Genomic DNA, 14,650 nt, shown 5'->3' on the forward strand with positions numbered 1-14,650 from the left:
TGCTAAATGTAGTGTAAATACTACAGCGCAGTGCACACTGGGGCAACCCAAACACACAGGCAAACTCATGCAGACTCACTGGTGGCAGAGGCTAAAGGTAAGCATGCTGGCAACAGATGCGTGGGGAACAGAGTCAAGCTACAGTATGATAATAGTATGATGACACAAAGAGAAAGACACCACGAAACTGGGAAAACACTGGGCAGCTACTGTGTCACTACGGCAGGAGCACAAAGGCAAAACTAGCAGCTGAAGGACGAGGCAGCCCCTAATAAAAGCATCACAAACAGAAAGTAAATACTCACCATGCTTGTAACCTAAATGCAAACAAACAGAGTTTTATTGTAAATTAATTTATTGTAAGTAATTCAACATTTTTAAACATTTCTAAAGTTTCCATGAAAAAGTCAGTGCAAGAGTACAAACATCTCTAAAAAAAACACTTCCATTTGAGAAGTTCTTTACATAGTACAACACACAGAAATACACATGTGTAATGAACACTTAATACACAAGGATTACGATTTGTTTTATTTACAAATGATCCTTCGTCTCTGTGGCAAAAGTCTTGCTCTATAATTTCCAATCTGATCAGTAGTCATCATCACACAAAATAAAACAGAACAGTGACATAATGACAGTAATTTCACTAAAATACCATAGACGAGACAAGAAACAGCAGGTTTACATTGATGCCCCCAGAAATGAAGGGCACTCTTTGCCCCTGAACTCCAATTTGCTTTAAATGAGAAAACACAGGGATTCATACAAAAGCTGTCTGTTTTTCTTCAGACAGCCGCCTGTGCCCTTGAAAGACCAGGCATTCATGTGGCAAGCTGCATGTCTGACTCTTTCTGTCTCTCAAAACACACGCGCACACACAGATTAATGAGGGGTCATTAATTTGTCTTGAATACTGGGAGTGGAGCAAAGTGTGAAAGTCAAAACGAATAGTCGGCTTCCCAAGAAAAGAAGAAAATGGCACATGGGTGGAGCGTCCTTTGATATACAACCATTACTTTATAAAAATATTTGAAATCACAGGTCAATATTATTCAAGATGACTTCTTTCACAATGTTTTTCTCCCATTTCAATATGCCATTGTGAAAAACTTTATACAGGTATTTTAACAGAATTCACCATTGCTGGAATAAGTGACAAGAATGCTCTGAAATGATGACATCTGAACTGAGGGGAAGGAAAGCGGCTGACAGCCATGGCATTGTGAGAATCGGCAGTTATCAACAGATTCAAGAAGGAACAAGAAAGCAGAGCGAGTGTTTGAGCATCAGAAAGCATCAGCCATCAGACCCATATCCCTGGACCTTCAGCTCTCAGCCACTCACCAACAGCCAATGCCAGCATGCTTCCTGACATTTGCAACCTTTTTGTGGTTGTTTTACTAAATTATTACAAATATGCATAAAGTAAAAATTAATGAATAAGATTTTTGATTTAGCGCCACCATCAGGTAAAAATCTCAATAGTAAACAATATGCTATATATATATATATATATATATATATATATATATATATACACTCACAGCATGTTAGCATTTAGCTCAAAGCACTGCTGTGCAGCTGCAGTTGGTCTCCCTGTGATCCTAATAGCATTTTCAAGGCTCCACCATGCTCGAATGAAAACTACTGATCAGTCAACACACACTTTTTGAGTTGTCTCTAAAATGGTTGTTTTTCTTCGGGCGTGGCGGAAACTTGCAAATGTCATTAGCTCTGGTGGGAGGCAGAAAGACATGCTTTTTTCACAGATGATCTGTCTCACTATTGTGAGGATATAGTGACAGTTTCTGCAAACATGACAAGTTCTTTTTTTAAAGTTACCAACTGCTGCTTTAAGTCTTGTTTAACGGTAAAATGTCTCCCTCAGTATATACTGTGACCAATAACTCTTTCACATTTAAGGGTTTTTTGTGTTATTCGCCAATACATGGTTATAAGATCTTTTTTTTTTATCGGCCTCAAAAATCCATTATCGGTCAGGCTCTTAAACTAGCAGAACCATTTTCAAGAGTACCATTTTATAATTCTTTACAAAAACTAAATGTATTCACTATTTGTATACTTAGTCATGGATATGATGAGCAAAGGCCCGCAAAGAAAAGTGAGTAAATGTAGATGAAACCAAGTAGACAGTGACAGCATGTCTGAGTGAGGGTAAGGGAGAGGGACTGAGAAGGTGCAGATGGGTTAGAAAATGTGAACAGCAGAAGATTTGGGTTAGTGGGATTCAGAGCACCAAGAATTCACTCTGTCACCACGGGAAACAGGAAGTTAAGTCGCACAGCAACCAACAAGCCCAAAAGCAGAAAAGCGCATACCTTTAGCTTGGAATGAAACTCACGAGATTTCCTTCTGGCAAGAACCTGAATGTGACTAGACACCTGCGGGGTAGGGGAGGGGAGGAAAACAAAGGAAGAGCCTGTAACCATGGCAATGAAAAGCCCCCTGCAACTGGGCAAAGCCAGACGTACCTTAATGGCAGCTTGGATTTCTCGAACTTTCTTTCTTGCTAAGACCTGTATGTGACTAGACACCTCCATTAAGAAGAAAAAAAGAGAGAAAATGGAAAATAAAAAAACAAGAAAAAAGTGGATTATACATTTCTTTGTTTAAAAGACACTTGAGGGAGAAAAAGGTGCATAACAGAAGCATCTCCAAACCACACACCAAGCTAACAGCCAATAAAGCGTTATGCTGTGTGTTGTCGTCACTTAAGTGAACTGATTAAGGAGGATGCAGGCCCCTTTAGCACACATTAAGAGCAGCCAGATGTGATCTGCTGTGTGTTGAATGAGAATTGGCTAGTCTAGTATTCTTACGGGAGCTGGGCGAGGCATTTCACCGGCTAAGTTTACCCTCAAATGTTCACACTGTGCACAATTATTTAATATTCTCACATTAGTACATAATGCAGTAGTACATGTAGCCGTTAGAAAGAGAAGTAATGTGTGTTGATAGGTGTCTCCTCTGACACTGTTCACACATATCACAACCAAGGTGAGTTACCTGGCAGGAGCGAAGTGATTTAAAAAGTGCTTTCTCTGCAGGTAAACATTGTTCACAATCTAACGTTTTCTTGCTATTCAGGTTGATACATAAACTGAAGCTGAAACTCTTAGTCAATTAAACTATTCTCATAATCTTTCAAGCAGAAACGTCAAACATTCTCTGGTTCTAGCTTCTCCCTTGTGATGATTTTCTATGTTTTGTATCATTATAAATTCAACATCTTTGGGTTTTGGACTGTTGGGTGGACAGAACAAAACATTTAAAAGACGTCACGTGGGGTTATTTTCATTTTTGATTAACCTGACGATTATATTATGAAATTAATTAAATGATTGTTAAGAATAGAAAATGTCAAAAAATACTTTCCTAAAGCCACATTTTACATATGCAAACAGTTTGTTTTGTCCAACCTACAGCCCACAATGCAAAGTGTACTATCGTAGAAGACAGACACTCTGGAAAAATGGATTTGAGAAGATGAAACTGGTGAATCTTTGTAGTTCTTTTTTTTTTTTTTTTTTAAACCAATTCGTCAAATGTTTTTGATTATTAAAATTGTTCCGGATTTATTTTATCTCGATTGATATACAATTTTAGCTCAAATGAAAATACTCGTTAGCTGCATCCTTAACATAAACAACACAGCAATTAGACAGACACACACACACACACACACACACACACACACACACACACACACACACACACACACACACACACACACGAACAACAGAGCAGATGTGTGTTTCTTGCTGTAGCTGTAAACAACTCTCTCTCATTCTGATTCTGTGTCGAGAAGAGTCACAGAGAGAAACCACATGGCCCTTCTGCTCCAGACTGATCAATTCACACAGTGATCGAATGTCACCGTAGACACAGGCTTGTTTATCGTTGTCATTCAAGTGGTCATACAGGGGATATCCTGTTTAAAGGGAAGATCAGTCAGTGGGTTTCATACTGTTATTAAAGCACCATCAAAGCTGCTCATTATCAGCTAATTTGAACACAATAATCAACTGTATTATTTGTTTATTTATTCTAATACTATTATTCTTATGACATATGAGAAAGATTACAAGCCTTGAATTCTATATTAGTTGTATTATATTTACATGACATATTACAGCACAGACTAATACATTCATCACATCTTGATTCAGAAATCTGCGCTCAACTCTGTGGTCGTGAGAGTCGTGAGTCTGCAGTGCACAGTGTTGTGCACAAGACAGGATGCACTCTCAGCGAATACTCTTTGATCAGAGATTGCACCAAGGCTTTCCACCTTCCTATTAATACAGGTTTCTACTCCGACCAAGTGCACAACCTCCATGGTTTAGTCATGAGGAGCAATACTTGCACTGTTAAGCTTCTGTGGTTAAACCTTCTTAAATGCTGTTGTATTTATTGTTCATAGCTGCTTTACTGTAGGAAATGAAAGGCTGCGTTTTAATTAGATATTAGCTTTTAAAACTACTTCTACTACTACAGTTTTTATAGAGTATGTGTACTTATAAGTGACAATTTTAAGAACGTAATAACCGAGGGACATCTGTTCATGCAACACAGCAGTGACGGGGGACTTGTCAGCCTCAGAAGTCCTCTCGACAGCTAAGCATTGTGTTATTTTCTGTCTGGAAACAAAGGCAGCAGTCTGCACGCATTCAGATTTGACAGCCTACACTCGCGCTACAGAGACGTCTCTTCTCTCCTCTTACCTGCTTCCGAGTCCTCGTCTTCCCGGTCCGAAGCTTAATGTATCTGGCTATCAGCTCATTTCGACCTGCATGAAGAGAAATATGAGAAATGTGTTTTAATGTAAAACAATAACAAATAACACATTACACATTTACAGATACACTTAATATTAAATGTCAAGTAAGGAGTGGAAATATTTTTGCAGAAATTTAGAAGACAAAGAAAAACCACATCATGGCCAAGAACACTCACACTCATATAGGCTCATGATATATACGGTTAAAGACATTTGAGTTTAGGTTTGACAGCAAACACAAAACTGAAACATCACTTGAGTCCACAGTACTGCTTTCCCCTTGTGGGGTGGTGTGTGAGACTTTGAGACAGTTGGTTAAGTCTTACTGTGAAATGTTTTGACTGACTGAATCTAACATTTTATGCTCCAGAAAAAGGCAAATTCAGATTATGTGCTATAGTTAAATAAACCTAATGAAATAATTTTTACTCAAAAGCCAAGAAATAGCTTTGAACTTCTGAACATATAAATTGTAAATCACAAATATTTAAAGCGGGTTCACATATTCATTCACAACAGGTCTAGGAAGAGGTCATAGAAACATATAAATGCATATAAAGCATATTATAAAAGGTCTATAATCATATTTCGAGTGCATGCAAATCAGAAGGTATGTGGCATCTCCTAAACAAACCAGATCCTGTGAGAACACCATGTGACATTAGCATAAAAAAAGAAACTCTCAGCAGCACAGCCTTTCAAATTAATCTAATTCAATCTCATTCTCTTCAAAGCCCGACGCTTTGAAAGGAAACAGACCTAGCTGTTCATACTATTACAGAAAATGATGGCAACTGAATATATTGGGTTTAAAACAGTGCAGCTCTGACTAAATTATAATTAAAGCATAGCTTTGTAGAGATTTCCAATTAACAACGGCTCCAAACATTCTTCTGCCCTCAGCTCTGCTCTAATTGTTGCAGCAATGCACATGACCCCTGCTTAGCCCTTTCATATGGTAATAACATGCCGCCAACCAAAACTATTACACAAATTATAGGTAAGGAGGCACTCTAATTATGTGTCCAGCTGTAGCCAACCAATGCCATGGATCTGCTCTGCTCCTCTAGAAAAATGTTTCATTATATTGAGGGTTCAGTGCATTTCATACATTCCCATCATTATCAATTAAGGACCACAACGTAGCGCACATGTGCTAATGAGCCGTATCTTAGGTAATCAGAAGAAAAGGCATTTTCCATGAATGGCAGCACATCACGAAACACAAAATTAGAGAGATCACAAGAGAACACCTCAAAGGTAGAACATAATAGAATATAGGAGACATGTTGCATGAATAGAAATAAATAGACGTTTCTTTCTTTATGTTCATAGGGCGGTAGTAGCTCAGTCAGTCGGGACTTGGCTTGGAAACCTTGGCTTGGTACTTTGAGAGGTTACAGTTCTCCTCCTGGGTACTGCCGAGGCGTCCTTGAGCGAGACCCTCACACTGCTCCCCGGGAACTGATATAATATTCTAGGATATTTTTAAATGCAAAATGTCGCTGTGTACATGTGTGACATGTTAAAAGAGGATTCCATTTCTATATTACCATCTTGTGATGTTTAGGGCTCTTGTGCAAATGAAAGACATGGTTTCATTCATTCATATAATTTCATCCCCTCCTCAGAGCCCATGAAGACTTTAAATCTAACCCTCCAAAACCCAAGCAGTTTTCTGTCGAAGAAGAAAACCAATAAATATTTACATCGAGGATCTGGAACCCGTGCCATTTTTGCTTAAAAGTAAATCAGAGAATTTTTGGGAGTTTTTCCATTTGTCTTTGTTGTAAATGTTTTTGTCTATCTACGTATCAATTGCTTCAGCTCTACCACATAGGTTTCCTTCTTACTATATAAGTGTTGATGCTAAAAAGGTGGATGGATGCAAGAAAAGTTCTACAGATAAATTCCTTTCAAAAATATGCTGGTTTAATAGTAAGAACATTATTAAAATGGTCTTGAGAAAAACACATTTTTCAGGCTGATGTAGTATTTTATAGTCTCTTCACGAGTACAAAGTAAACTGAGTTTAGATTAGGGAGTTTACACAGGGTATAAACTTGTCAGCACATAAGGTCTTTGATACCTGCAGCACCTGGCTGCATGCCACACCTACACACATTTTGTTGCGCCACTGAGCTGAGAGGAAGAGGGGCGGGCGTTGACGTTGAGCTGCAGTTTGCTAAAAGGTTGACCCCAAAGCTTTTTTTACGCTGAACATTTAGGTGAGGCCAGCCTGAGCGAACCCAACCACGTGACCTCATATGACAAATAAACAACATCTGGGGATTTACAATACCGGCCTGCCTGAACACAGCGCCTGCAGTGTAAACTTTACCAGATGAAGCGGGGGCTAGCACTATTTTCAATCATACACACACTGTGGAAACACAAGATGACAATACAGGCATTCATGCAAACTCCTGATTCCTAGATCAAAGCCTACAAATGGCCAGCTGAAAGCTTGCTTACTGTTGAATAATTCATTATTTTCACCAGGCTGGGAAAAAAAAATAGCTCAGTGGGTCCCGACTGGCCTGCATTTCTTTTCTTTTTTCTTGCCTGTGTTTGCACTGCAAAACAACAATTGCTGAAAAGAATGAGACTGTCCACATTCAGGCCTGAAAATGTTTTAGACACAACTCCTGACATTCATAAGGTGCAAACTAAAAAGTATAATGTCTTCCACAAATAATATAGGGCACGGTTGCTTTGTCTGTGTGGCACATCACATTTTGATATGCCGATTTTGTCATTTAAAATAACTTTAGATGTAGCTGTGCTTTCCAAAACTAGTAATCAAACTAATGGTTTTTACAAAAAGAAAAACCTGACCAGCAACAAGATTAACAATTTCTTTCCTCACAGGTTTGTCATTAATGTTTCGATGCCATAACATTTCAGATTATTTGTTGTTATTTTATGTTAAATACTATGTGCAGTGACTGACAGTGAGTTCACATCTCTTAAGGACAGATAGTGAATTTGATAACATGTCAAGTGCACAAACAGTGAAGATCTCTCCTTGATATTGCAACACCAGTAGCATTTTATAACATTTTCATTGACTAAAACTGACTAAATTGTCTGTAGTTTCATTCATTAAACCTCGGCTAAAGCTGACATTAGGTGACTAATCTAATATTACACTTTGTATATATTGTATATATATTATCTTAAAGATTACACTTTTAGGGTCAATCTGTCTAAACATGAATATGAATATGAAATATGAATATGAAATGAGAGTAATCTTATAGTCAGTCCCGTCCTGTCTTTTTTTTGCCTTCACTTTGAACACTACTTCAACGGAGTCAGTTTCTGAATGTTACGTAAAGTCCTGCATTTGAAGAAAGTCCTGGAGAGGGCTGAGAAAATTAACTCTTTATGGGGTTTTCCTGTCACTCAAAGCAGCAGGAAAAGGATTAAATATGTATAGTGTGACCCCTGAGCAGTGCTGTGCTGTGCTGTTAACCCTCCACCTGGCCGGACTGAACTCCCCTTTGAATCTCAATGACTCTGGAGGATCTGCGACATGTGGAAAGCACTCCAGCAGCAGCCCCACAAAGAGATGGTGGCTCAACTTTCTCTAGACCTTCCCCAAGTAGCGGATTCCTCATTCAGTCAGAAATCCAATTTGGTCCTCAGCATCCTTCTTCCAAGTAACCTGGGACAGACTCCCTCTGTTGTGAATAACAATGGAGTGTATTGTCACAAGATAACGCACCCAGAAATAATTTCTCATACCCTCCCTTAAGACCTCCAGAGTCTAAATCAACTTGTTAATGAACTTGCAAAGATTTGCTTTGCTGTATATAACCGCCATATTTCAATATATTTAAACATTCATTTGTTGTAGTCTCATAAGTTGATGACACTGGAAGAAACATCTGACCTCGTTCTGCCAGATAGTAACTGCTACGTAAATCAATAAACAGGTTGCCAATATTCACCATTTGTAAAGGACATCTAAAATGTCACTTCATATACAGTAGAGTGACATATTTCAGATAAAGAAAAAGTAAAAGTCACAACATTTAAAACACATCATATTATAGGTTTACATTGTATTCTGGTTTATTGAGGCTTTTCAAAAAAAATATATACTCAATATATACAATACAAAGCATTAGGGCTCCAACCAACGCTTATTTTCATAATCCATTATTCTGCAGATTATTTCCTTGATTACTGTTAATCATTTGATTCATATATTATCAGAAAATTGTGTAAAATGAGAAGAAAAGCAACTAATTTTCACATTTATAAAGTTAGACCCAGTGAATGTTTGAGCTCGAAGAATTACTAATTATCAAAGTAGTTGTAGATCAACTGATGAATAAAGATTTCGGCTCTACAAATTATATACACACAAAGCTTTTTCAAATCATGTTGAAAGGTTTTGTGATTCATATTCTTGTAATGTAATTTTAAGTGACAAACATTTCTGAAACGTTTGACTTTTAGATATCTTAAATGTGCTAAAATTATAAATATTATTATACAGCCATCAGATACAGAATAAGGAAAAATGAATCCATCTTTAATCTGTATGTTCCACTTTATCCAACCATTTCATGTGTGCATTAAAACAGGTTTTACATACATACATACATACCACAGAAGAATTTTACATGGCTTGTTTTTCATCTTTCTACATTTCCATCATTGAATCAAACACAAAGGCGTTTCATTGTATTCACTAGCTAAGCCTGTATGCACCTGTGCAACATAAACACTGAGGCTAATTTAAGTAATGGCATATTAAACAATTTAACTGGCTTGGTTTTGTCCTTTGAGAGGCAAGAACAATACTTTACTGCTCTCCTCCAGTTTTTTTTTTTCCCCTCTTTTTAAAAGCATCCATTTCCTGTAACAGCACTTTTTTCTAATGCAGGCACAACCACAGTCACATCTGGCCCTGCACTCTGCCATGAGACGGCGCTGGTCCTGGCTGAGAATCAGTCGGCACATTGCCTACATGTGTGTGACTTCCACCGCTCGGCTGTCTCTCTCTGCAGGGCCTGAGAGGGCAGCCTCACAGAACAGAGTGCGCACATGTGACACTGCCCAGACTGTAAGGACACATCTATCATTAACCCTTCATGCTCTTCTTCATTTTCTAATCAACACTTATTACAATACAGTTGTTAACTTGGGCTTTAGGAATTATAAAGCCTAGGCTTTTTATAGACTAAAAGATTAGAATCATTAGTTGCAGCCCTACTACACGTCACTACATCTTCAACAATACTCATTTCTAAAGTGAGCAACTAATATGTAATATACTGTTGAATGAGATAATAATTTAGTCAACTGACAGAAAATTAAGTGTCAACTATTTTAATAAAGTAAAATTCCTTGCTGGTTCAAGTCTCTCAAACATGAGTTTCTATAGGTACACTCCTTTAAATCATCAAGATGTAACCTTGAGGGCTCCAGAAACTTCTGTCACTATTTTTAAATAGTTATTTAGAGACTAAATTATTAATTGATTTAAAAAAGTGTATGGTTAGTTGCTGTCCTAATTCAATCACTTCAAATCTTTCTGCAAGATCTCTCCTCAATTTTGTATAAAACATGTGATTTTTGTTGGTACAAATCTTTCTATTTGGTTTCTTCCACTTTAGAGTTATGTAGACCAAATCCCAGTATGTGTTTTTTTTCTGGGTGTGTGTGTGTGTGTGTGTGTGTGTGTGTGTGTGTGTGTGTGTGTGTGTGTGTGTGTGTGTGTGTGTGTGTGTGTGTGTGTGTGTGTGTGTGTGTGTGGTGGGCCAACACAATGGCCCCAGCCTTCCTGTCATCCGTGATAGATGACTCAAGGGTCTCAGGCAGACATTAGCATCACAATAGATTAAACCAACAATATGAAGGCATTCGTCCCAGGTTTTGGGAAAAGCGGGCAGGGGCAGGAAGCCTTTTACTTGCAACATCAATAGGAAACCACCCTGTGCCAAGTAGAGGAGAACCTGTGACTTGTGGCTTGAAAGAAAATTGACAGTGCCCTTTTTTGGAAGGAAAACGGCATGCTATCAGTTTAGCATTATGTTAGCCCTGGCTGAGAGGCCAAAGGCTATGCTGACAACTTGGTTTCTGTGTGAGGAATAATTTCACAGGAAAGAATCAAGCATAACTGTGGTGAGAACACAACATGTCAGTTATGTAAGCTTAGACAATTACAACTCAATATAAAAAGGTCTGCAGCTGGCCAGAGCCTGCAGGTGTTTCCTGATATGTAGCGCCAATAGGTTTGTTTTTAGCGCATTTACGTTTTTTCCGATCGCCTGGTAACAATGCAGGTCAAGGCGACAGAAAGTCAGAACAGATAGTGTTTGCTGATCATATCATCTGACTCCAGTCTACCAGCTGTTACAAGTGCTTTAACTTCCCGTATTGTTGGATCCTCGCACCAGAAGCATAGGTCCATAAATACGTCGCATGACACCACGATGATCACAAAAACTAAACCTATTTTCTGAGACACAAAAAGTAAACCCTCCTCTTCTTAACAGACATACACCATCCCAATGCCTGCGGGCTAAAAATGGAAAAAGGCTTGTAACTTGTTAGGATTTTAACTGCTTTTAATTTAGTGGAAGGTGATTATTATGGTTATCTTTCAACGTTCTCTAATTTACACATAGCAGTGTTTTTAATGTCTCAGAAAATGTTCACTGGCTCCGTCAGCTCTGGCCTCACATGTACTTGGGTGTTCCTCCCATATCCACAGGAAACAACTCTATTCAGTCCTCATTTAGGCAAGAAAAGCAGGGACATAAAAACAAGAAAGCCTACAATTAAGAGCAGTACATTTATTTCCAAGCCTGAGAATTTCTGAACTAAAGACAAAACCCCACTCAGTCACTTGCTTCTATCCATGTTTTTCCTTTTACAATACATTTTTCATACAGTGATTTTAAAACCTGTCTCTATTCTATGTCTATTTTATGACAACGGAAGCACTGAATAGGGTTTTTATTCTTTGTCATATGTGCTTTCATTTGCACAGAAGGCCACTGTCTTTGGTATAATACAACTTATTTCTTGTGAACAGAGAGCTTTTTCAATTGCATCAGCTTGTTTCAGTATTCAAATATAAAACGGTACTCCAGAGCACAAATCTGCAAATTCATCCACCAAGTCATTTTGTATCACTGACCAATTTTCCATCCAAATGTATCGCAACATTTTAAAAGACTTTCGAGAAAATCAGCAAAAAAATGCGTGATTTCAATCCACTACGGTTAAGGGTTCAACGTTTATGCTTTTTTACACTCGTCTCAGTCGGTAAATTAAGAACAGTCAGAACTATTAAACCACAGTAACAAGATTACATAATTAAAAGGTGTGCCAGTCAAACAAAACAATGTGAAAAATATTCACGTATTAATATGAGGAACGTTACAGTCTTGGACGTAAGCTTAATAAGCATCACTCTGGATTTGAAAATCCAGCCACAGCACATTTAAGTTCTCTACATAATGTAGTGTGCAACTGTAATTAACAGCTCTTTAAAAATCCATTTTTTCTCTGGACACAAAAAGAAATCAATACTTAACTTCAAATGACCTTATTGAGCTGGATAAAAGGCTTTATTGCAGGGGCTGGGTCAGGAACGGTTGAGCTAATGTGTTAGTTGAACAGTGGGGGATTAAAGGTGAGGTGTTCTCTCAAAATCTTACAAGACATCACAAAGCAGCAGGTCACTAACCTGAGCCTTCCTGGAGACACTGAGAGGATTACAGCAGCCAACCTCTGCTGAACTGTGCCTGTATTCAGACGGGGCTGAGGAGGCAAAGACAGCCTCTTTATCACTCAGCAGGTCCAGCCTATTCTATTTCTCCTCTCTCCCAGCTCTACGCCTATCAAACGAGGCCAGCGCTGAAACACGCTAGTCCCAACTCTGTACAATATACTCACAGGGGACCAATTTGCACAGGCAACCCTTGTCTGAATCACTCTATCAATTAGGAGCCACTGTGTTTATCATCACATACATTATTGTAGAGGCTGGCCTGGCCATTGTGTTGAGGTGTGCGTCTCAGGAGAGGGGAAAAGGATGAAATAAACAACCAGGGAGTGAAGCCGCAGTTGGACAGGCTGCTGGACTAATCTGAAAGGACGGCTGTAATTATGAGTCTCCTGAGGAACTGGCTGTGTGGCGAGTCCCAATGTGTGAACATGGCGCTAACAGTCAGGAAGGTGCACTTGCCCCCTTCTCCACAACAAAGTAAGACATCGAGTCAAATCAATATTTTCAATCTCTTAGGATCAATTCAGCATCTGAGCACAAAGGAACACATGTTGGCTGAGACCAACATGGGTAAATGAAAAGTCAAACTTTGTGGTCATGATGGGCTCTTCTGCCTCACATTTTTTTTTTTTTTTTTAATCATGAGCTGAGGGAGTCTGGCTTGAAGGTTGCAATTGAAACCAAGTTTGGAAAGAGGCAATGCATACGATCAACAAACAACAAAATAAACATGCACCTACTATTACATTACGAAGATAATAATATGATTGTTCATATATTATATTATATTGGGGTTAGTCCATAACACCACATTGAGTATGATAATTTTATGTCTATGGTTACAGTCTTCCTTTATTTCCAGGGATGTTGTTCAGTGTTAAGAGACCTTTCTCTATTCCACAAACAGCAGAGAAAGAGATGAATAATGCCGGCATTCAGATTCCATTCATATGTTGATTACACAAAATGGTCCCATCAGTATGAGATGATCTCATCAGAATAAAAGTGTTTCATCAATGGAATATGATGTAATCAGCACGAAACAGATGATTTCTTGAAGAGAGCACGAAAGTGACACTGCATCTTTAAGAAGCCAGGAGTCTCACTGTGTTTTAGTCAAACAAAAGCAGCCAATTGGGAACGTGCAACCTGAAACCAGAAGCCTGCCTCAGAGGGCCTCACACAGACCTCAGAGCAGGGACACACCCCGTGTTCTCCCGATTTCAGGCAGGCAGAGAGCCACAGCCTGCTATCCAACCATTCAAAGCAAACACAGAGACAATTGAAACACAGACAGTCAGAAACTCACAAACACAGTCTCGCTGAACATTTCATCTGGCTTCTTTCCAGCAAGGCAGTTCTGGAAATACATACATGCAGTAAAAAGAATACTAGGACGACATCGATTAAATATTGAAACATGATCACAAATGTTCATTTGGGCAACACGTTTGCGTTCAACATGATTTTTAGGATGTTCTGAGGTCCATTGTCAACTTATATCATGCTTCACTACACATTTGGTCCATGTTAAATATGCCTACAGCATATCCACTATGCAAGCAAAATACTAAATCTCTGCATCAGAAATTAATCTCTTTGGTAACATCAAATCCTTTCCCAGTAACATCTCATCAGCCTGGTCAGCGTCTACAGCACTGCTTACACCTTGAGCCCCTCCATCACCACTGTTGTTCACGGTAAGCAGCCCTGTGAGGCAGGAACCCCCCGACAACATGAGGCTGTGGGCAAGACCCCGCACGAGCCACAACATTTTATGCCTAGTCACCACAACATCGACATCGTTAGAGCTGAAATCTGCTCCCCTGAACAGACTCCAATCAAATAATATGCACTTCAAAATCAATTCTGCTGCTCAGCAAATGTAGATCAATTCTGCTGCTCAGCAAATGTAGATCCATTTTAAAGCCGAGTCTAATTATTTGTATGTTCTCAGAGGCACAGAAACACACATGGGTCATAAGCTAGAGATGGTTAGGAATCAAACAAAAACAAGCACGGTGAAATCAACTAGTTCTCAAATCATCTATTGCCCGGATGTTTCTGTCGGCTGTTGTCCAAACAGCCTG

At 38.8% G+C, this 14,650-nt stretch overlaps 1 protein-coding gene across 6 annotated transcripts in view; it reads right to left on the minus strand.

Annotated features, from left to right (window-relative positions):
• Positions 1 to 14,650, minus strand: part of tead1b (TEA domain family member 1b) — a 41,810-nt gene that overhangs the window by 11,066 nt on the left and 16,094 nt on the right. The window contains exons 3-6 of one of the 6 annotated variants that reach the window (XM_029459147.1): positions 4,749 to 4,813; positions 2,496 to 2,558; positions 2,343 to 2,405; positions 306 to 317 (exon numbers count right to left, since the gene is read on the minus strand). In XM_029459147.1, coding sequence (XP_029315007.1) covers positions 306 to 317; positions 2,343 to 2,405; positions 2,496 to 2,558; positions 4,749 to 4,813 — 203 coding nt within the window. Of the gene's footprint in view, positions 1 to 305; positions 318 to 2,342; positions 2,559 to 4,748; positions 4,814 to 14,650 lie in introns of all 6 variants that reach the window. The other 5 variants (XM_029459138.1, XM_029459163.1, XM_029459172.1 and 2 more) reach the window with 5 other exon arrangements.

Source organism: Cottoperca gobio, chromosome 3 (genome assembly GCF_900634415.1).
Source record: "Cottoperca gobio chromosome 3, fCotGob3.1, whole genome shotgun sequence".
Taxonomy (NCBI): domain Eukaryota; kingdom Metazoa; phylum Chordata; class Actinopteri; order Perciformes; family Bovichtidae; genus Cottoperca; species Cottoperca gobio.